The 24,982-nt window shown below is 38.4% G+C and overlaps 1 protein-coding gene across 3 annotated transcripts in view; it reads left to right on the plus strand.

The window, feature by feature from the left end:
* Positions 1-24,982, plus strand: part of LRRC20 (leucine rich repeat containing 20) — an 83,104-nt gene that overhangs the window by 28,841 nt on the left and 29,281 nt on the right. For all 3 annotated transcript variants that reach the window (XM_088144371.1, XM_007421697.4, XM_007421696.4), the window contains exon 4: positions 17,673-17,840. In XM_088144371.1, coding sequence (XP_088000497.1) covers positions 17,673-17,840 — 168 coding nt within the window. The remainder of the gene's footprint in view (positions 1-17,672; positions 17,841-24,982) is intronic.

The following is a 24,982-nucleotide window of genomic DNA, read 5'->3' on the forward strand; positions in this document are numbered from 1 at the left end:
TTATTTTCATACATAAAAGATAGGAATGATTTTAATAAATGAGAGGAAGAACTGGCATCGTATCTTCTAAGACAAATAAATGATTCCCTGACAGATTTAATTACCTCCCCCAAAGGCTGAAAGGAATTTTGCAGTTTAGTCAGATGAAAAGTAGTGAAAGTTAGAGAGTGTTTGAGGAATATGTAGAGTGAAAAATGGATATCACTTCCATTCAGTGAACTATAATCAAATTGCCACATATAAATTACCCGGGTTTTGGTGAAATATATACTAAGGAAGCAACAATACAGGGTTGTAAAGAAGGGTTCACGTGGTTCCATAGAGGCATAGAAACTACATGCTGTATTTTGATAAGTCGATTCTAACAGACAAGTGATTGAGCGGCTGAGCAAATAATATTTAGAGAGGAAAGATAAGTACATATCGTTGCTTATATTTATTTTTTAATGTTTATGTACTGGTAGCCACTCAGAGTTGCTGGGGTGAATTGGGTGGCCATACAAATTGATTAAATGAATAAATATTTTAGTAGCTGTGCAAGCTTTGATGCAAAAGTATTAAATTATGAAAGAATTGATGGACCGAAAATGTGAGTACCCCTCCAACTCTAGCTGCCAGTCACTGCCAATCATAAAATTAATTCTAGCATTGTCTTTATCCAACAATTTAGCTGGAATGCTAAGAGTATAAGTTAGGAAACCTTGCAGAGATGGGAGCTTCTTTCACACTGAAGGCTGCAGTTGGCTTTTGAGTGACACGCCAGGGCCGTACCCAGAAAAGGAGGTTGTACAAAGACAAACAAGTGGGCAAGGCAAAAGCCACATTTGGTTTGATTTCATTTCCAGTTTAATTAAATTTCAATTAACAATTTTAAAGAAGCTGAATGAAACATGGCAATGAAAGACAAAATCTGTAGCCATTCAATAGAAAAAAAGAAGGCTATTTACAGGGGCTGTGAAGAGCAGATAACATTCTTGTCTGTTTACCAAAGCACTGGCAATTCCATTATTGAAGAAGTTAATGAATTTTAATCACTCTATGATCCGGCTAACTTCAACTAGTCTTTCAATCCTTATTCACCCAGCAGCTGACATTATTTATGCATTGGTTGGCCTTTGAGTGTGAGTTGGGAAAAGTCAGGGTTAGGCTTAAGAAATGATGTTCTAGAATTTGTAAGACCAGGCAGAAATTGGAACAGATGACGATTTGCTGGAAGAAGTGCTCTTTCCAAACCTTGGCACTAGATGTACTCAGTTCTATACTTGTGTTTCAACCGGGTCAATCCCACGAGGTAAACCAGACCGTGAAATCAACTCCACAAGAAGGCTAAAACTCCTTTTATTGAGATAAGCTATAAAAACAGAATCTTGCAAGTCTGATTGTGTTGTACCTCCTCCTCTTTCTTGTAGTTCAGTGAATTAGGAAGGTGGCTGGCTGAGCCTCTTCCAAATGTTTCCTGGCTCTTCTGGACTTAAAAACATTTCAGCCTCTTTTGCCTAGGCAACAGCACCTGCATATCTGCATCAAGGTCACCTTCCTCGCTGTCTCTGCAGGCAGACCCTCAAGACAGGAAGAGTTTTTCCCAAAGGAAAGCTGCATGAGCTTGTTGCAGCAAGACTAAAACAGAGGAATATTTTGGAGGGTGGCAGCCAGTGCAGAGGAGGGACCGTTGTAGACAGTAAAGTTTTATTACCTAAAAATGCAAAATATGTAGGCTATGTCATATAGGAGAGCTCGTATTCTTGATAGCAGTAATTGGCTTTTCACCCTTGGTTTGGGGGGGTTAATTCTAACCTGCACAGGGGAAGAAGCAACTGACTGCATTCACATGTCATGCTAAAATAGGTGGGCAACTTGGGACACTCCCAATTCTCTCTTTTGTAGCTCGCAGGGCTTCCTGGGACTGCGGCACTGAATTTGCCGGCATGATTATCAGAAAATTGATGGTCCTGGATCCCAACAGTTTGAAATGATTCTGTGAATTGGACTTAGAGAAAAAAGAAAAGAAAAGCCCACTTCCTTGAAAACCCAGGAACAGGAATATTCCAGTTTCAACCATGAGAATGATTTGGCTTTGCTTACTTTGTGTCACCTCACCACCCCCCATCACAAACACGAATATTAGTGCAGTTTGTTTCATGATTCTGGGATTTGCCTTCATCAATCTTATTTTAGAGAGGCAGATGGCAAGGTATTATACCTTGGATGTTCTGGCTCAGATAAACCTGCAGTATTTCATTTTTTTTATTATTATAAACTTGAAACCCAGTTATCTTTTCTATTCGTGTCTTATTTGTTTGAAATTAAAACAGCACCAGAACATTTTGTACCACATTGTAATCAATGGTTATAAATAATGGCTTATTACCTTTCAATAAGGAATCATCTTCGTTGATGCATAGTGCTGAGAACCAAATTGCATATGATACCAGGGATCTGTGTATTTTAATTGACTTACCTTTTATTTCTGGATTATAAATAAAAGAATGGCAGTCACCAGAAAAGCTGCAAAGCGTGGTGAGGGAAGGAGAGGGCCATTAGAACAACTGGCAGAAAAGGGAATTATTCCAGAAATATTACAAAAAATATTTGAAGAGATGGAAAAGCAGGTATCTGAACTTGTCAATTCTGTTAAAAGTGAATTGGTTGCTTTTGAAGTGAGAACGGAAGAAAGGTCTGTAAAGATGAAAGAGGAGATGAAAGAAGAAGTTACAAAAAAATTGAAGACCACTTATGGGAAAAGTTAAACAAATTAATGAAAAACAATTCTGCTTGACACTCAGAGCAGTTCCAGAGGATCCTGGAGAAGACACTAGAGACAAAGTTGTACAATCTTTAACGAACTTTTTGGAAAGGGAGGTAGAAATTGCAAAGTCAATCAATATGCAATATGCAAAGAATCAATATACAATTTGCAAAATTAAGAAACATACGAAAGGATATTCTTGTGTACTTTGTCAGAAAAAAAACCAGTTTTGCAGCAGCATTTTACTACCAAAGCAAAGATTAATAATGCAGGTGTGATTGTACTTAAAGAAATCCCAATTAGAATACTGCGGAAATGAACAGAGCTTGTCAATTTTTGACTGACAAGCTCAAACAGAAAGAGAGACCATTTCAATGGGATAAATTGGAAGGAGGGATCTTCTCTTTTAAACAACAGAGGTTCAGACTGAATTCAGTCCAAAAAGCAAGAGAATTTTGAGAAAAGTTTAAAGGGGAATTGGAAGAAATGCAAATGGAAGTGACAAAGGGCCCTAAGCAACGGACACAACAAAAAACTGAGGAGACCACCACGCTAGTGCTACAGATACTGACTTTTCTAAGTGTTTGGCATAAATATGGATTTTAAATGCCTAATGTGGAATATAAATGGAGCAAATGCTCCTCAAAAAAGAAGAAAATTATTTCACTATTTTAAAAAATTGAAATGAGATGTAGTTTGTTTACAAGAAACGCATATTAGAAAAAAGGATACAAAATGTTTGATCTGCAAAAATTTGGCTGAAGAATTTATTTCAGCAGCAGTCAAAAAGAGAAATGGAGTTGTTTTGTATATAAACCCCAATTACAATCTACACTGATATTGACTGATGATTATGGCAGATATATGGGGGTAGAAGCTATTCTGCATGGGGCCAAGACTTTGATAATGGGAATTTATGCTCCAAATGATAATAAAGTAAATTTTTACAAAGGACTGATGGACAAACGAATGGACTTACCATATGAAAATTGGTGTTTAATGGGAGATTGGAATGGAGTAATTTGTCCACAAAAGGACAGAACCTCTGAAAAAGATATTAAAATAACACAACATAAATTACCAAAAGATTTTTTGACATGGTAGACAATCTACAGCTTGTAGATGCACGGAGACACAAAAATGGTGATGCAAAAGAATACATTTATTTTTCTGAAAGACACAGATCTTTCTCAAGAAGCAACATGTTTTGGATATCTAAGAATTTGGCTACTAGTGTTCACAAAGTAGAGATACTGCCAAAGACCTTTTTAGACCACAACCCAGTGACTTTAGCATTTAAAAGGAAAACCAGTTCTTTCGGATGGAGGTTAAATGAAACATTGCAGAAAGAAACAGTAATGGAAGATTGCAAAAAGAAGTTGAAATAATTTTTTGACAGCAATCTTAATAAAGGTACAGACATAAGAATGGTTTGGGACACAAGTAAAACTTTTATGAGGGGATATTTTATACAACATAATAGTAGGCTAAAAAAAAAAGAGACAAGAGAAACACAATCAACTTTAGATGACATAAAAACAAAAGAAGTGTTAAAGAAATCCCCAGAAAATAAAACTATTTCACAACAAATTAAACACAACGGCAGTTGTCCTGTTAACGGTAAGAGAAATAGAAGTAAAAATGAACTATGCAAAACAACAGAATTTTGAATTTGCAAATAAGCCAGGGAAATGGTTGGCATATAATTGAGGAAAGAAAAAGAGAAAAAAATGATATTAAAATTACAAGATGGAAATAAGTTTGGGAACTGCGGGCTTAACAGAATCAATGAATTCCCAAGGGCGCTGCGGGATACTTTAAATTTTCAAGGGAAACACACTGATACTAGGTTAGTAGTTTGCACAGTGTCTGGCAGGTGTTGAGTATCACTATGTTTCCCTTGAACACTTAAAATATCCTGCAGCACCCCTGTGAGTTCGCTATGACACTGCAGGGTGCTACAACACACAGTTTGGGAAGTGCAGTTTCCCGGTGATCTTTTATTCAAGCGGGTCCAATCCCAGTTAGATTTTTGGGCATCAGCCAAGGTTAGCCAAGTGTAGCACAATTAGAACTTCCCAGAGATGGCCCTCACAGCACCACTGTGACTAGGCAGATTTTTACTGAAATTCCTTCTGGGGGTGAGAGACTTGTAGTACACTTGTAGTAGCCCAGGTCTAGGAGCTCAAGGCTCTTCCTTAAAAAGGTCATTTGGAACCACAGCTCAGAGAGAGAACAAAGGGACTATTGGCTCATTTCTTGAGCAGCCCATTTTCCTTGTAGCTGGCCCTCATAGGAAAAATGAATAATTAAAGATGGGTACCTAGATTTATTTTCTTGTCTCCTCTCAATTTCTTTCTATGCCGTGTCTTAAGATGTTTTTATGAGAGAGGGACTGTTGTTTTTTATTATGCTATAAATGTTCTCAGAAGTTCTTGGTCTGAAGAGCATATTAAGGAGGTTCTGGGGTTTTCCAACGCATTCTGTGAAGGCAAGTTCTTTTACTTACAGCACTGCTGAAGTGGACCTGCTAGCTACCATTTCTTTTCTTAGAATAGTTGAGGTTACTTGCACCCTGAAATTAAGTGATTTTGTATGGTCTCTTGAATAAATGCCAAGCCCTGAGAACACAGTGATAAATGCAAACCAATCAAGACTCATTGGCTAGGGAAAAGAGAGAAAAACTACACAAATCTTATTTGCAAAGCTGGTGGAAGCTATAGTGGTTAAAGTGTGTGTATTACTATATAAATGGGGTCGACATGTTGGTTGTAGAGAAAGCAATATCACTTTCCAGATTAATTCTCGAATTCAATGGGAGTTCAGGACATGTGAAAACAATGTTCTCCAGATGTTTTTTTTCCTTCCTGAAACAAGATACGAGTTGCATCTTCCTGTCATCTGCTATGATCTTTTCCTCTGCTTTATAAGTTATTTGTATGCCATTAATTCCTGCTAGGTGAAATGCCAAGACCACACTTTATAAAGGTTGATGTGCCAGCCTAAAGGTTGATGTGCCACTCTATGTGCGTAATTGGGACTTTTTCTCTCTGACAGGGTTTTAATTATTTATTTGTTTATTGCCGTTTTCTATAGCTGCCCTTTGGGGATCTAAATCCTTGTAGTGTAAGTTTCCAAGGAATATCAACAGTCATGATTAAAGTCATCATAAACAATGGCTTTAAACAAGTTTTCAGACTGCCCCCTAAAAGGACAGTTCCAGTGAACATAAAGGAAGGGGAATTTCAGCTGGAGCAGCCTAAGACTTGTCTGCCTGTCTCCTTTGATCCTGTCCACAGAGCAGTTCAGGAAATGAATACAGAATCCTGGATTAATACATCAGCCAAAGTTGTCTTCAACTCCTCTGAGTAAACAAGAACAGGCTACTTTTGAAAATACTGCCATTCATTTCACGTAGACCCATATGCTTTAGTTGGATCATGCTATGTGAAAATGTGATTTACAAGAAAAACGTGCAGGAAGCAAACTTGAAATAGAGACCCACCTTGTAGGACAGGTTGTAACTCTAAGGGGGAAAACTTCTAGAAATACTATAACAACGAGTAAAGCTAGTTGTTCAGAACTAAAAAGTAAATTTCTTAAGACTGCTTTGGATGTGACAGTTTCACACAGCACGTGTGGAAATCCTGTCCTTCACTGTTAGTATGGGTTTTAAAAAAAAAAAATTATAAGGTTATTCCTAAACTGCTTCAATGGAGCCAGTCTAAACAGCTTTCAGGTCCATGATACAACATCATCATCATAGTACATAAAAACAATAACATTGCTATCAACTCAAAACACCAAAATATACAATAAAAGAGAATATGTTGAACCCTGGAGATTCCAAACAAAGGTCAGAAACCAAATCATTTTTCTAACATACAATAAATATGTTTTCCATTCCCAAAACCTTGTATCCTAGTCCTGAGAGAAAAAATCTTTAAAAAGACTTGAGAACTGAGCAAGTATGCACCCAGTTTCTACCACAGGTAATATTAGTGACCTTATCCAACTGATGAAAGAAAATGAGAAGTGTGTGAAGTCTGAAAGACTTGATGACATTCCTAGAGAAGAAGTTCTAATGATCTGTTTTTGCCAGTTTCACAAGATGCTTTGATCTAAAGATGAGAAGAATCAAAATACATTGTATGAAAAGCAAACAATGGTAATTGGCTAAGCCTCCGTCTCATCAACTTTAGATGGATGCTAAAGCTGTGCCACTTCAGACTTACAAGTGGGAGCTTGCATGATATAAAGCCCCTCCATTGGGGGGGGGGGGACATTCTAGTCATACCAAAAACTGGTATTCAGGAAGAAGTTTAGGTTTGACCCCATGTTTCTGACAGTTCGCATTTGTCCCCAAGTTCTGGTCCAGCATCTGAAACCTCTGATAACTAGTGCTGATCAGTAATGAGAAGACTTTTTAAAGTATGATCTCGTAACACTGATCTCACAACAGTGACTTGTGCCTTTATTGCTTCTCATCTGGACTACTGTAAGGCAATCTTCATGGGTCTGCCTTTCAAGAGCATCTGGAAACTGCAATTAATCCAGAACATAGCAGCCCATTTGGTGGCTGGTACACATTGACATGAGCATATGCTCCGGGTCCTGCACTGAATTCTTATTGGCTTCTGAGGGCAATTCAATGTACAGGTGTTGACCTTCAAGGTTGTATCTGGATTGGCTCCAAAGTATCTCCAAAACCAAGTATCTGGCTTGGCTCCAGGTATCTTCTCCATCCATTATCAACCCATGGACATGCAGGTCCCAGAAGAATCTGTCAATAGTTCCTTACTTAGGAAGGAAAGAAAGAAAGATGGATGCTGTTTTTCTGTTCTGCCCTTTGGAATACTCTTCTGACTTATCAGATTTTCAGCAATCATTGAAAACAAAGCTATTTAGGAGAGCTTTTGAACTATGAAGATCACTATCAATGTATCAGTTGTATATTTTGGTTATTTTTTGTGATTTTTAAGTGATTGTGTTTTATGGTAGTTGTGCTATTTTAAAAATTCTTTCTTTGGTTTGATTATGGTTTTGTGGCATGGATGTTTTAGTGTAATTGGGTGAAATTGTAACTCAACAAGAGTCTTTTGATTGAGGCAGGAAGAAATTGAACAACTAATTAAATAAAATATGTTATCATAGTTACCTAGTTCTTTCAGGGGCAAGGGCCATTTAGCAGGAAAGAACAGTTTTGTTCAAGTGTTACAAGTCATTGTGTGATCTTGAACAACAATGTGGACACTCAGCTTTTGTTTTTAAAAATGTTAAATTTGGGGATCCCCAGACCTCCTGGCACTCAAAGGCATGAGGTAGAATACAGAACCACCAGACCAATAACTTCCATGTCCTTTCTTGAATTGATCTCATGGCTTAATTGTTGGAACACCTCTGCTGTAAAGCACAGGAAACTTGGAAATATCCCAAGTTAAATGACACTTCCCAGAATTCTTTGGGAGAAGCCTTTGCAATTAAAATAATGTAACCCTTCCAAAATTTTACATTATAGAAATGCAGGTTCTTCTTTGAGACTTCATACTGCAGACATAATAGAGATTTTCAGTCAGTGCCTGGAAACATTACAGCAAATGGGGTGGAAAAGCTGTAATGTTATGAACCCATTAATTTTGGTACAGTAATAATTCTAACAATGGAACAAGAATGAACCAGCCCTCTGAGTACTCTACTTATAACCCAATCATTCCAAGCCTAAAGAACTATTAGATGCCCTGCTAGGAACGATGGGAAAATATCTAAAGGGCATTACTTTGGTAAAATTGTTGCAGGAGTAACAAGGGAGCTTAGCGTGAGAGCTTGAGAGCTACTGTCAGCCCACTTCATATGTTTCTAGCTTTCAGGGTATGCCTATACACCTATTCATGCACGCAGGCATTTGTACCCCTATTTTTACTCTGAAACAGCATACTTTGAGCAGGGGTTGATCTATTCACCCTGTGAGAACTAGAACTATGGCACTCTTGTAAGCTTGAGGATTTGTTTTTGTTTGGCGTATTCCAGTTATTAATACTTCAGGGCCTTATTTTTTTAACAACTCAATGATTAAAATCCATCAGACCTGTTTTGCTTCTCTAAAACAGGAACAAAACAGCTTGTAGAACAAAGGTGTGTGCAATAAAGTGCAGTGTAACCATTGAGATTGATATGGATTTTACCCAGAATGTCACTGAAGTGCAATTGTTATTAGATTTGTGATGCACTGCTAGGAACAGGACATCCATCATCTTAGGAAAGACAACAGCAACTGTGGAGCTGGGGGGCGGGGGGGTTGTGGTTGCAACTGTGCAGTCACAGCCCCATCTCTTTGAACATGCTTAGGATGTCAACCCATGTACAAAATTGCATGTGCATGACTGCCAGCAAGATCCCTATTTACTGACCTCTTGGCTCTGTGCCCCCCCCCTCCTGTTAGCCCCAAATAGCTCCAACTGCATCTTTCCAGAGTTAAATTATTTTTTCTGATTTTTTAAGCAACAAATAAAGTTGTGCCTTTAATTATGCTTAGTTTAAGAGGCATGGTGGTGGTGGTGGTGGTGGTGATAAAATGAGCATAGTGCTGTTGTGACACAAACTCTCTTCTTTTTGTATGTATTTCTAATTTCCCACTACTGTGAAACCATTTTGAGGAAATAGCAGATGTCTTCAGAACATGTGAATGATCATCCTGTTGACTTGGGACAGAGCGCTAAAACTATAACGTGTTTTTTTTTTACTTCTTTAAAACTGTTACCTTCTAGTTTATGTTTTCTCAGTGCATTCGCTACAATAAATGTACATTCCCTCAAGAAGTATTCTGATGTTTCTGAATTTCTTGTTCATCCTTTAAAGATCAACAAAAAATATATTTTATACATAATTTAAAAAAAAATCTGTTCCAATACAAGATATGGAACTAGAAGCATTTTCTTCCATAGATAATGCTTTTTGAGCTTCCTGTCTAGAAAATAGCTATTGGTATGCTTCATTATGAAAATAGATGGAAGCACACTGAAAGGGATTAGTTTTATACATTATCTACGACAAGATCCATGGCATCCATGTGTCTAGATAGGGAAGAAATCACCTCAGCTAAGCAAGATAATCAGCTCCAAATATATGACACCTATTAAAACTCTGACATGTTTCCTTGCAGTTCAAATCATATATGCTGAATAAATGTTCACTTCTTTTTGGATTTTTTTAACTTTTGCCATCTGGTGTTACAAAGTAAACTTCAAGTTCTGCTAAGTGTTGCCTAGAACAAATGTGTATGTGTGTGAGAGGAGAGTGTGTATGTGAGGGAAAGCATATGCTTAGGACTGGAGGATGTTTGCCAATCAAAAGGTAGGAAGATAATGGCCTGTTGCCTTTCCCGATCCGCCTCTTCTCCATAAAGGTGGACTTTCAATTTCAATCACTGCCAGAAAGTTGAGAAGGATGAAAATTGCAATCCAACCATGGGGGGAAATTATCTTAGTGGGGAGGGCTACCAAATACTTAGTTTGCTCTAAGTTATTGCTACCTTTTAGGTTATAGCAATTACAGTGTCCAGGAGAAAGTTTATTAGTGCCAGGTAATGAGACAGACGGAAAGTAGAAGTGGGAAGCAAATTGAGGTCAAAAGAATGGCAGACGGACACTTTAGAGGTTTTATTGAAAGCTTGAAAGGTCAAGGTGGAAATTGAGTGTATTATGCCTACACCACAGATCTTCATATATCTTCGTATAAAAATGCCTCAGTGAAGATGTTACCTAGCCAGGTAATGAAATGTTTGCAAGAAAACAACCAAGCTCAGAGAACCCCAAGGACTCCACAAATGCCGCATTGTCATTTCAGCTTGTTAGATCAGAGGATGTAGATCTGTCATGCCCCCCACCCTCTGGAACAGCATCTCCCCAGAGATATGAATGGTGCCCTCTCTCCTGGGGCTCTGAAAAGCCCTTAAGACCTCGCTTTGGTCTCAGGCATGAGAATAATGGGTTTGTGGGGGCCCTGGTGGGGGTTTTGTTATTGTTACGATTGCTTTAGCCCAGGCTGTCTGTGGTGTTGTCTATTTTTAATTGTTTTTATTGCTTTTGGACTTTGTAAGCCACACAGAGTCTAAATAAATCATCATCATCGGGGATTTCATGTGCTTCAGACTGCCATCTGAAATATTCAGAGAGAGGAAGTGGCTACATGTAAGACACGCAAAACTCTTGTTGAATCCTTTATTTTTCTCTGGCTCAAAACTAGAAAGTATTTAGCATGCAGACTCTAAAATTATAATATGCTTTGACCATAACAGTCATTTCAGGATGAGAAAAAGGTATTCTGCACACATATGGCCCTTCCTTTTGTCTAGTCAGCCTGCCATGTTGAAGAAGAAATCCCTTTTTTGTGTGTGTGCCTTTGAGTCAGTTTTTGACTCCTGGTGACTGCCTGGACTAGTCCGTGCAGTAGTCTTGGCAAGGCTTTTTGGAAGTGGTTTGCCCTTGCCTGCTTCCTATAGCTGGGAAGAGTGACTGGCCCAAGGTGACCCAGCTGGTTTGTGTCTAAGGCAGGACTGGAACTCATGTCCTCCCAGTTTCTAGCCTGATGCCTTAAGATAAAACAGTGATAAATTCACTATCAACTTCCAAAATTGGCTTTGGTATTAACAACAAGAAATTTACATTCAATCAAATATTGTTTCTTCATTATTTGTGTAATAGGATTTTAGAACTAAGAAGCAAAAATTGGTTTCTGTAGTTACTTTCTTGTGAAGAATAAGGTGCACATGTTTCCACCTCCTGGTTTTGTGGGATACTTTGCATTTTTAAAATGAGAAAAGAAATAATAATGTAAAGCCCCCAGGAAACATTTTTATCAATACCCTTCAGCCTCTCAAAATGAAAAAAGAAAGAAAACAGACAGAAAAAATGGTTTCATCTAGTAAAGTACTACTATCACATAAGCTTGAGTTCTGATGAAGTAGTGATGGTTAATGAACATTTTGTCAAAAGTAGCTCAGTGTGTGGATTTATCCTCTTGTATGTGTAAAGCTGGCTCATGTTGGTAGATGAACCTGGGGACTCTCCTAGCATACTTCTGACCTTATGCTCCTAGGAAGGAAAACCATTTTTACAATCTGTCTATTAATAGTTGTATCCATCCATACTGTAGGAAGCAAGCACAGAGAGTTTCTCTTGATCAGAAAGAATGAGCAAATGTCCTACCTCTTCCTTGTGCTTCCTGCATGCTGTTTGATGCAGAGGAAAGGAACTGGTTGTGTGGTTGCTTCATCTAAGATATCATGGAACTAGAGAAAAATGCAAGAAGAAACAACTCAAATAATCAAAGACCTGGCACAACTCTCTGGGAAGGGAAAGTTACACTTTGAGGATGTTTTATCTTAGAAAAAAAATGACTCAGGGAAATACAATAGAGGTTTATAAACGTATGTATGGTGAAAGAAATAATATGAAAAAAAATGAAATAGGTTGGTAGAAGTTTCAAGCTAAAGAAAAGGAAGTATTTCTTCACAGAGCACATAGTTAAAGAAGTGATGGTGGCCACCAATTCAGGTGGCTTTAGAAGGGGATATTAGATGAAAGGAAGATGGAGACATTAATGGCTATTAATTAACTGCTTCCTCTTGGATTAGAGGCCTCATGCTTTTGAATAGCAATCATGTAAAGTCACAGTATGAAGCAGACGGATTCTCTGATTATCAGTTTTCCAAAAGTATCTAATTGGCTACTGTAAAATGCTTTGCTAGAAAGCCTTTCATCTAATCCAATATGATTCTTTTCATTTAAAGCTAAATAAGAAAGTTCTAACAAAAACACGTATGATGAAGAAAACCAGGGAATATGGGGGAAAAGTTTCCAATTTTCATCCTTGTTTAAAGTTTACTGCTTTATTCTGGTTCTAAATCAAGATCAGAATCTTATTATACATGATTTGTCACCCAAAATGCGCCAAAGTCATCCATGCCGCCCAGAGTCAGCCATTGGGGGGAGATGGGTGGTGTACAAATTTAATAATAAAAAAAATGCTGTCCTTTGTCAATAACCTGCATACCAACAAGCATCCTGAATCAAAAAATGAACTGTAGCAGCAAGACTGTACCTGTAGAGTAAAAGGTTGAAAGTATCAACCTTCTTCTCACAGGAGATCTACTTTCTGCCCTGGTATGTGCCTTGCTAGCTCTTGCTGCAAACGCCTATCTTCTAGGTAGTACTTCTAGTGCCTTCCTCTGAACCTGGCATGTGAGAGAAATAGGACTCCCACACCCCTATGTCTGGTAAATTAAAAGGTTAAAAAATGGAAGTAAATGATATCGGAGCATATCCTGACCCTGTAGCGTTAAGACACGTGGTGAGGGAAATCAGCCCTTCTCTTCCCCATCTTTTTAGAAGATAGGCTAATCTCCCAAGAGATACATAAAATCAAGCTTTATTTAAAAAAAAAAGGAAATGCAAGAATGTGAAAATCCCTTCTTGGTTTTAAATAGTTACAAGAAACCACTTAATAGCAAAGGATATAAAGACCAGAGTAGTTCAAATCCCAGAGAACTACTTAAAAGAACCTTTCTTAGAAAAATATAAAGGAAAATATAAGATGATGCAGGTCTGCTCTAATTTAAAGACATCTCTACTGTGAAGAAGTGCCAGATTCATACACATAATTATTGAATTTGTATTGAGGACTTAAATACCAGAGACAAAAATATTCAACTTTAAACACACGAGATAAATTTTTTAAAAATCTTATGCAATATTTCTAACTAAAAAACCTTTTACTTATCTTTTCAAGAAATCACCATTTTCTGAAAAACATTTACCTCTGCTTCAGTAATTCCTGGACTTTCCTTTCAGATCTTGGGGGATTCTGAAGCTGCTGGAGAGATGGAACAGTTCCTGTTTCTTTTCTCAGTCTTGGTTTCTATTTTTGACAAAAAGCATCCAAAGGAAAAACAAGGCTCTGTATGTAATAGTAGAATTTAGAAACTGGAAAATTGGTAGATGTAGACAAAAGTAACAGATGGGCTTAATAATCCAGGGACACCAGGCAACATAAAAAATGGCAGAAGAATTGAACAAAATTTACTTAGGGGTCTGCAGGGAGTGGTAAAAAAAAAAGTCAAGATGGTGCCCGTGATGATGTGCTAGAAGCTCCACCCATTTTTTATGTGTGGTGGATGTGCAGAGACCCCTGTGTCTGAACTAGGCTGAAACCAGCATATAGGTTTGAGCAAACCGAGGACTAAACTCTGAAAAGGAGAGAGCACAAAGTCTAAAGTGCATTTCATTTCATGTACAGTGATACATTTAACAGAATACAATTACTCTTCTGTTCCACTTTGGTAAAATTACAAGTCAGGAGTAATTTTCGGAACAGTGATTTTCGATATGGCTGTTGGGATCACATTTAAGTCTATGCATGGAACTCAGGGCATAAGTCTGGGTCCCACCCCCTGGCACAAAGTCATTGCCATGCGCTACACCGACTTCATCTCCCAAGCAGCTTTTAGAGCAGAGGCTAATGCCATCTATCTTGAATGGGGACAGGGAACGATGTGGGAGTGAAATTTAAGAAAAACGAAGCCTAATTTCGCCTAAGGACAGCCACTCATAATTTCTGTCCCTCCTGTTGCAATACATAAAGTGTGGAATAGTGTCTGAAATGGCAGATGCAGAATTTAAAAAGAGATGAACTTGGTTTGCCCAAATAAGCCTTTCTATTAGAAGATAATGTCAAATCCCTGGTCCATGTGGTGGTGTAGAGCATTCTGCATTACAGTAAGTATGTACAAGTAGAAGTATATAGAAATGTATTATTGCTTTTGATAGAAGCAGTGTAGATGCTTAATCTAACACCCTGGAGTGGAGACAACGGAATGCAAATAAACACCAGTGTTTATGGTACATGTTGATACCATCAGGAAGGATACTACAAGTGTGAAAAGTAACAGTAAAGTCAATCGAATAGTTTATCAAGGCATTCCAGAGGTCATGACACTGGGTGATTACATTACCCCCTTATCTTTCTGTTATCTATTGGTTTCAATGTTGTAGCCAAAGTATATAATGTAGGGAGTAGGGCTTGCTTGGAGCTCTCTCCTGCAGCCTGCCGGCAGGGAGCCCACTGACTCCCTGTAAGTATTTCCCAATAAAGCATACCTTGTTGTTTCTATCTCCAGAAACAACGCTTTTAGTGCGCATTTTCCTCACAACCCCCATCTATACCGCTGGAGAAGGTTAGCTGTGATCCCTTTTAGATAGATACAAGTGACTTTGGTCGTTATATGGGTGCACATCCTAGTGTTTTTGGAACGCATGTTTTGTGAATATAAAAATGTCAGCATTTCAGGCTTCCTTCGATGATCGTAACATTTTTTTCCTGTATAATCCTACCTTATTGTAACTCTTCAAGTGTATTGTTCATTCCAGGCGGTAAATTAAACTGCTGCAGGTGCTGAATCTAGAGAGCACTCCGGAGGGGACAGAAGAGGTGGAGAGATTTTTCTTTAAAAAATTATTCTTGTTGAAAATGAACATGCAGTTCAAGTCAGAGCTTGGAACTACTAATAAACAATCGCTGTGGCTGTTCAGCTTTATTGTATTACAGTCTTTTGATATTGTTCTTCCTATTTATTTTTTTTCTAAGTTATATTTTTATGACTATGCATATCACTTTTAATGCTGAGAAAAGTAGAGTATTTTTGAACTTCTCTTTTTATAAAGAACATTGTATGTGCCTGAATCTAAATCAACAGTTTTATCTCTTGCCCTTCAAAGAGGTTATGGTATCCTCACAGTAAAATGTTAGTACCTGCAGTTCTGAGAACCAGTTTGGTGTGGTGATTAAAGGTACTGGACTGGAAGATGGGAGATCATGGGTTCTTATCCTGCCTTAGAATAATAATAATGCCTTAGGACATTGGGCCAATCATTTTCCCTGAGCCCTAGATACTGGCAAGCCACTTTGGAAAAATGTTGAAAATTACACAGACTTGTTCCCATAGCCACCAAGAGTCAGTTTCCTTGAAGGACCATAACAACAAAAACAACATTGCAATTCTACTAGGTTGAATTTTGATTATGTGCCATGAAGTTGGTATCAACTCTTAGTGATTATTTCCTCCATGATGATCTGTCCCTAACTTGATCATTCAGCTCTTCCAAAAGTGCACCCATCACAACTGTAACTAAGTCCATCCACTATGCTGCTACTTGTCCTCTTCTTTTCTTTCCTTTCACCTTTCCTAGCATTAGAGCCTTCTCCAGAGAGCTGAGTCTTTGCATAATGTGTCCGAGGTAGGATAATTTGAGCCTGGTCATTTGTGCCTCGAGTGAGAACTCCAGGTTGATTTGTTTGATGATCCATCAGTTTGTTTTCTTGGCTGTCTGCGGTATTCTCAGGAGTCTTTCCTGACACCAAAGTTCAAAAGCGTCAATACTGTTCCTATCCTGCTTCTTCAAGGTCCAACTTTAGCTTCTGTAGAGTGTCCCAGGGAATACCATTTCTTGCACTGTTCTGATCTTTGTAGATATTGACACATCACAGCATCTGAATATCTTTTCCAAGGCCTTCAGGACTGCTCTACTGAGTGCTAATCTGCAGTGTATTTCATGACTGCTTGTTCCTTTACTGTTGATGGTTGCTCCTAAAAGACAGAAGCTATCTGTTATCTAAAAATCTACAACTTCCCAAATATGCAGATATGAAGACGTTCCCATTAATCTTCTACACTAATTGCACTACTGAAAAGCTTGACAGACAGTGGTTTAGAAGAGTACATTCCAGATGGCTTGCCTTACTTCCTTTCTCTGCTCTCTGTAGTCAAAATATTATTTGTTATTGTTATAAAGATAACGGGATGAATCCTTTCCCATGAGAAAGAAAATCCTGACAGTAAGTGGCTGTTGCCAGGTGGGAATAGGAGTGAGGGGGTCGTGGGTGGCCTGGGGTGTGCAGTGTGAGCCTGATGGGGCTTGGGTGGCTGCTGCCAGGTGGGAGAAGGTGCATGAGGGTGCACGAATGGTGGGGATGGTGCAGTGCAAATGCAGAGGGCTTGGGTGGCTGCTACCAGGTGAGAGAGAGTGCATGAGGTGCATGAGTAGTGGGGGAGGCACAGTGCAGCAGGGCTTGGAGTGGCTGCTGCCAGGTGGGGAGGGTACACCGGGGTGCATGAGTGGCCAGGGAGGGTGTGCGAGTGGCCAGGGAGGCGCAGTGCGAGCACAGCGAGGCTCGGGGAGGGTGCACGGGTGGGGGAGACTTACCCAAGCAACTTGTGACCTTCCCTGCTGGCTTACCCATTGACTTTGCTTGTGGGAAGCCAGTGAGGAAGATTGCAAATCGCGATCACATGACCACGGGAAGCTGCCACCATCAAAAGTGTGAGCCGGTTGCCAAGCACCCAGATTGCGATCTTGTGACCGTGGGGGTGCTGGGACAGCTGGAACTTTGAGGACTGGTCATAACTACCACTTGTTCAGTGCTGTCATAACTTTGAATGGTCACTGAATGAGTGGTCATTAACCGAGGACTACCTGTACAACGATTTCTATGGATTTCTGATTAGAGAGAATATTAAAAGAGAACATGTCATCTATCAAAATTCCAAGACTTTATTACAAGAAGTTTTGAGAATAGCCAGTCCTTCTAAGCATCCTTAGATCAATGCTTCTACAATGGTGCTTAAAAGTTGTGAACCCTTTTGAATTTTCAATATTTCTGCAGAAATAAGACCTAAAATGTGATGTGCTGTCCACACAAATCCTAAAACTAGATAAAGAGAATCAAAAACATTTGTAGATACTTATCTTTCTTTATTTTCTTTCTTCTGTTATAATTAATAACAGGAATACTGCCTGAAGTCAAAAAACTTTAGGTGGATAATTATAAGAATCAATTTGCATTTTTGTTGACTGCTCATCTTGTCCAATTGCAGAACTTAATCTGGAAGGGAATTATATTCATCACCTGCCAGAAGAGGTCCGAACCCTGTTACATCTGAAAATGATCAATCTTTCCAGGAACAAATTTCACAGTTTTCCTGACCAGCTCACTTCTTTGCAGGCTCTTGAAATAATCAACCTTGAAGAGAATGAGATTACAGGTAAGAAGACATGTGTCTGTGCATTCCAGTGTCGCTTGGTTAAAATGGTTACAATACCAGAGAGGTTTTGGGTCTCAGTGTTTAACATTGTCTTAACATAGTTAGTCTTTTTGTGCATGCAGGTATCGTTTGATTTACGGTTAACCACACACATTCCAGAGCTCATCGTTTTCACCCATAAAGATAGGTTTATCCCATGACATTTTTGGTTAAAAGAACTATCTCCCTTGGTATGTCTCACCTGGCTAAGCTTGTCAGGGCTTGGAAACGAAACCTTGTCAGTTGTAGATAGTACTCAAATTGGGGACTATTTAGGAAATCGAGGGATATTGGATAATCTGGGAAGATGAAATGTTAGGGTTTTTCTTAATCTGGTACAGAACCCAGACACAAAGACTGTACAGTATTTGTTTTTTCCATACAACACTATTTTATTGTACCAAATTAAACTCCTATTCCTTACTTCTAAACTTAATGCAAATTCTATGCTTCTATTTTCCTGTCTTATTCTACTATCTTCCTATTACTATAAGTTTACAACAATTTCTATTCTTATTTCATCTATAAATGTATATTTCTGTGTTCTATTTCTATGTTCCTATTCTTATGTTTGCAGCACTATGTTTTCTTAACTTATTTCTTAGCTCTTTAAATCTTTCCTTTTCCCTTAGGTCTTCAGCTCTTGTAGGCAGTCTCAGGCTATCTGCATGTGAAAACTCTTTTCACTTTTCTATAGATTTGTGAATGGGCTTTTCTCTCTCCCCAGTGCTCACAATCCTCTGTTTTGTAAAGCTCTGCATCTGGCTGCTACAGGCAGCCGGCTTGGTTTGGTTTGCAGACTCTAATAGAAAAGAATAACAGAAGGGTTTTCAGACTCTGGTCGGGCTCTTTTCATCCCTGATCTCTCAGCTCTGCCTCTCAGCCAGTCCCGCAGCTCAAAGAATTGCAGTTTTCTCTTGCTGTCTGAAAACTGCTGTGGAGGTACTTGTCTTTGGGTTGAAGGTTTCTTTTTCATGCATCTCTGCTATCTTCCTGGCTTGACTCCTTTCTTGACATACCCACACACACGCTTGCTTTTACTTCCCTCTTATGAAATTAGAGAGGGTGCGGTTTTTTAATCCTTCTTCTCAGGTAAGACCTAAACTCTGGATCCCAGGAGGGAAAACGTCCTGCTCAGTCCAGGTGGTGAATTCACTCTTATACACACACACACAAAATAACCCTAGATGAAGGCTGGTCAAACTACTTCTCTACCCTTACCAAGAAAACTGTATTGAAGTGTCCATGAAGCCACCAGGATTAGACTGAACTTGAAGGTGACCACCTTTAACACTTAGTCTAAGAAGAGATTTAGTTCTGATGCATTAAAAGAAAACCTAGGATGGCTGTATATACTAACTGAAGGGCCAGGGATGTTAACAAATCTGTCATTTAATGGCTTTGAATAGCTGTAAAATAAGGCAACACATGTCTGAGTAAAGATGCTGCATCATAGACTGTGACCTTTTTAAGGCCTTCCAAAGTCTCTGTTTAACTGAGGGTCTTAGACAACTTCACTGCAACTCTTTTCAGACGAGCGCTGCACTTGATCTTTGGATGGTGACCACTTTCCAAAATGTGAAGAGGGTCAAGAGGGATAGAGCAAAACGAAGTTTTATTTCAGTTTTAATTAGAAGTACATTTTAAAAATTGCATTATACAGACATACATTCACGTGCATCCCTGAAACAAATTTTGCAATTTGGCCTATTTACATAAGTGAAAACAGGAAATTCTCCATAGATTTGAATAAGTAGAAATTAAAGCATCTGCAACTTTTGGTGCAGATAAAATAGTGTTCATGGCAAAGCAAGCTTTTTTCAAATATTAGCAGTATATTGAAGGTTAAAACAGAAATGTTTGCATGTGTCTTACTGTAGCAGATGATTCCTGTGATAATCACTCTGCTATGCAATCCTTTTAGAGGCCAAGGGAATTTGCTTGAAATCTGTTTCTCCTGGGTGTTGCAATAGCCCATTAAATATTAGTAGATTTTATATTAGGAATTTGTGTGTACATTTTTTATCTGTCTTCACTTACTTTTTGGATTTGGTACCATTCTTCCCCCAAACTCTTTATTGCTTTTTATTTTTAAGCAGAATTCTGTGTGATAATTGTATCTCTGTCTTGTAGCAAGATCCTGATAGGCTATTAATAGGAACACATTTTTCCTTGTTAATAACTTATTTAAGATGTGGCTGCTTGCTGTATGCTTATTTCCCCCCTTCTGTTTGTTTGGGGGGGTTTTTCCGCTAGTTTCTGGACACAGGCATAACTTTAATGTGATAAACTGAATGTGTTGAAGTCTCAGAATGTCAGGCAGTAGCGATAGCCAATTAATTCATGTAGAAAGAGGGAGAGAGGCTTGTCAGGAACTTGGACAGATCAATACTCCAAACGTCTTCTCTCTTGGTGAAAAAAGGAAAAGAAGGCAAAGCTGCCTGTAAATATTCATGTTTGATTAAAATTTCCAGGTGAGATTTGGAACAAGTAGGTAACAGTGAGTGCATGCATGCACAGTGAACATGTTTTCCTATTCCGATAATTTGGTAAGCAACAGTGTAGATGCAGCCGTGATCTCATTCCTGAATTCAGTGGATAGCCTTCAGGAGACTACACTTCTCTTGGTTGTTCCTGTGCTATAGAACAGTATTTCTCGCAAGGTATCCTCAGATATTTTGGGACTGTAACTCAACATAAGCAGTTGTAGTCCTTATATATCTGGAGGGACACCAAATCAGAGACCTCTTATATGTAGTGGGTGCATTCTTCTGTACTGTGGACAAAAAGGGTAGAGACATGCATGTTATATACCATCCCGGCTGTGAATGTCTTTTTCTTACTGTCTTTTTTGTTCTTTAATGTTAAGTGAAATCCCATTAAGTCTGGGAAATCTCTACAGGATCTGTTTTCCTTGTTTGCTACTACTAATCCCTTTTCTGATTTGGAAATTATTTTCCTTTTCTTCTTTATTTCAGTATGCCTCTGAGATAAACTAGGTGGAACTGGGGGAAGATGTGGAACAGCAGAGTAATTTGGTTAACGTTAAACCAAGAAACAAATGGACCTTTTTTGAGTGATTTAAAATGGTTTATGAATGGTTCAAGTGATGCTACACTATATCCATAGCCAGTCAATACTTGCTTACCTTGGCTCCAAATATATTCCTAATCCTGTCTCCCTGAGAAAGAGACAGTTTCCTAAGCATTCCTCAAACCTGTCTTTCTACCAATATCTTCCAGATCTCTCTTTCTCTGGAATTGTAATGACATGTGGGAATGACTTTGGGAGACAGGAGGAAGAGCTTCAGAGTAGGCAACAGTCAGATAAGAGGCAACTGAGCCAGCAGAAGGAATGGAGATGTAGCAAACATTTCAGAAGTACTTGACATTGTTGAATCTTATTCATTGCTAGAGTTAATGGCTTAATCGATTTTTTAAAAAACATCTCGAGGCACGTTGCAGAGAAACACAGAGGAGGGAGCAAGACCATTACAGGATAGGAGGGAGTTGGATTATTACAGAAAATATTCCTTAGTCCAGGAGAGAGGGGAAATGTGAGAAAGAGACTCAGAGTAACTCAGGCAGTCAGTCAGGTAAAGGCTGTGTTAAGATCTTTGAATGGGCATTTAAAGGCCTATTATCTAAGTAAAATTCCCAAACAACCAGCTGTGGGTGGAATGCAGTTTGGCAATGTAGGTAAGTCCATACTGTCTTGGGCCATAATCATGTGTTTGAATAGCAATGTATTGTATCCTTTGGCTGGCTGAATTAATTGATGCCAGTTACCTTCCTTTATTTTCCTTCTTTTTACCTTTTAAAATGACGTTATGCTGATTTCTCCATTTAATTAATATTTTTGGCATAATATTTAGACTGTCCTCCCTCCTGAGTTTAAAATGTCCCAAAAGACTGTTGTGGGGGGAGGGACAGAGAGGGATGGAATTTGCTATCTTTCATCCTTACCAAGGGATTTTGTTATTTTGTAATTAATAATTGATTATTGTTGTAGAAAAGTGCTAAACATTTTAGCGGACAGTAGTGAAGATCATAACCTCATAAAAGGATTAAATAAATTTAGAATATCTTTTAGCCTTTAGTGTAGCTTTCCTAGTATCACAATAATTTTACAGATTATTAGCAGCAAGATCAAAGAGAAGTGGTCACTCTCTATCCAGACGGCTATTGGTTCTAGAGGGCTTTGAGACCTACTAACATAATCTTCGGTGGATGAATTATGACCACCCCAAAATGCAGCTTCACGCAGGACACCATTTATCACCATCTGCTTAAAATAAAACTTAGAGAGACCAAAATCTTTTTTATAGAATAGCTAGAGAAGTTGGAAATTTGATCCAAGTGAGTTGGATGAACATGATAGTAGGAAATGTATGATAGTATGATTGTGACAGTTGGAAAGTATTAGCAATATATTCTAGAGTAAAGAAGGAAAAGTTATCCTTTTAAAACCTGTAATCTTTTGTTTACAATGCCAGTGGAACAAGAAGGTGGGGGAAGGGGGGAAGGCAGCACTAAGATTGGCCATATTGACGAAGATTGACTTTGAAGTCTACTGTTCCCTGAATTGTGCCTGCAACCACTGGAGGATAGGTACACTTTAATCAGTATAAGAGAAAGACAGAAACACTTTAGACTTAGAGGCCAAAGGGTTGAGCTGAACAAAGTTATATGTAATTTAGTTGATTAAATTGTCAGGTTTCCTGAAATCTATGTTTATCATGGTTGGAAACAATAATGGAAGATCTTTAGATTTTGCATTTGAACCAGTCATGTTCTAGGTTTACAATGAAATACAGGCACCAGGTACTGAAAGTCAGCTGGCCAACTTGTGGCAGTATCACTATTCTGAAAAGAAAAAGGAATTGTTCCAAATATAAGGATTTAATTTGAATCCTTGTTAATGGATTAATGTTAACCAAACTTAACACTGGAATCACATTTAATTCTGTGATTCAGCCTGAAAATATGAAATATTAAACACTGCATGAAAAATTTAAAAGCTGGCTCTGCAGGAATTTACCCAACAGGAAAAATGAGATATTAATATGAAATATCTACACATTTGATGTTTAGAATAGTTTGGGCTTCAAATCTGAGCTTTTTCTCCAGGGCAGCTTCTGGACAATATCTTCAGGTTTTGTTAGAATATGTTATTTTTGAGAGATTGCCCATGATGAAAGTTGAAGGCTAGAATTTATCATATTTATAAATAAAAATTGTATATTAATTATCTCTCTCTCTGTCATGTTCTCCTGTTGGTGCAGATATATTTTAACCAGTGAGTTTGGTTCAATATTTGAAGCACAGAATACTTGTACTCGTTTGATTCAGTAAAAAGTATTTTTAAGAGGCAGTGCCTAACTTTTTATAAAGGAATTCAGCAATAATTGTCCAGATCTATGGAAATGTTATAGGTACCTTTAGGTCAGAGCAGCTAGACAATTATTTTAGAGTAGACCTATTGAAATCAGTGCTCTACTTTAACTATGACTAAGGATCCAACCCAGTGTCCTCAGTTATTTGTATGTATTATGTATTCTTTTTGTGTTCACTTGAATATGTGTGTGCTTTACAAAAAGATTCTAAAGACAGCTCCATAAGGAGTTTATAATCTCAAATGTATTTATGTATTATTTATACAATTTATAGGATGCCTGACTCCCAACAACTCTGCATTGGTTTAATAATGAAGCATACATGCATTCCTTTCCTAGCCCCTAATGTTATTTTTGTTTGCACCTCAAAATGTTCAGAAAGAACCAGCTTTCAGTATTAAATCAGCATTAAGTTCCAGTCAATGTCAAGAGTACATTCTGGATTAGGGCCTTCTATCTTTTTCTCTAAAATCAAAGTAGTGGGTTAAGTATACTTGTTTAGATGCATCACTAGCATTATGTCTATCTTAATTTTTGGCTGCATTTATTTAGGGTTAGTTTCAGGATGGCATAGAGGTTTAGTTTTGGTAAGCCATGTGCTGAAGACGGTGGAGTAATTGAGTTCTGTAGCGGGGTTTTGAAGAAAATAAGAGATAGAAGGAAAAAACAAAAACTTTAGATTTATCATAATTGATTACTAATCGTTCCTCATTACCGGAGGATACCAGGGTTCTCAGTGTCCGCTTCATGCCTACAGAAGACAAGGAGAGAAGAACTGCATCATCAGCGTAGACTAGAATTGGGAGATGTCTATCAGCTGATTTAGGTGCACAGATATCAACTCTCTGAAGAGTTTTAATCAGCAAGTTGATACCTATGCTCAAAAGCAATGGTGCTAAAATATATCCTTGTTTCACCCCCTTGACAGTCTGGATAAAGTCAGAAAAGTCCCCTCCCCAGTTACATCTTACTCTAAGGCTGGTTTTATCATCTAGCTTATGAATTAGAAGCAAGAGTCTTTTATCTATAGAGGATCTGCTCAGAATGTCCAAGAGTCTAACCCTTGAGATATTATCAAAAGCTACCTTGAAATCAGTAAAGGCTGCATATAGATTCAGGTCAGAGTGGTTCGTATATTTGTCTACCAGATGTTGAAGCACTAAACAGTAGTAGATCATCCTGGCTGAAACCCTGCTTGCTAAGGGTTGATTATTCCCTCATCTATTACCCAGGTTTGGAGTTTGGTGAATAGGTACCTGGCCTATAGTTTGCTAAAGATATTCAACAAACTAATCGGCCTATAATTAGCCAGGTCATTCCTATCACCCTTTTTATATAAAGGGACAATTACAGCTTCCCCAATCCTCTGGAATCAGCTGTCTGGTTAATACATGAAAAGAAAGAGGCCAGTACAGGGGCCCACACATTTGAGTTGAATTAGCTCAGGGGGGATGCGCCCACTCCCGGGGGCTTTGCCACACTTAAGCTGGTTGATGAGATTTTTAACTTCCTTGCATGTGACTGGGGGCCACTGCGGTAGTGAGGATAAAGGTACATCCATCACATAGGTGTAGCATGCAGATCTCAGTAAAGGGCTTGGAAGTGATGAACCTATGTACTTGAGGAGATGCTACAATGCAATTATGTAATGTCATTATGGGGACAATTTGTTACAGTATGCCAGAATAGGAAGGATTTTGGGACTTTG

Source organism: Python bivittatus, unplaced genomic scaffold, assembly GCF_059951505.1.
Source record: "Python bivittatus isolate LINGU-HERP-01145 unplaced genomic scaffold, Pbiv_v1 ctg000400_np1212, whole genome shotgun sequence".
NCBI lineage: Eukaryota > Metazoa > Chordata > Lepidosauria > Squamata > Pythonidae > Python > Python bivittatus.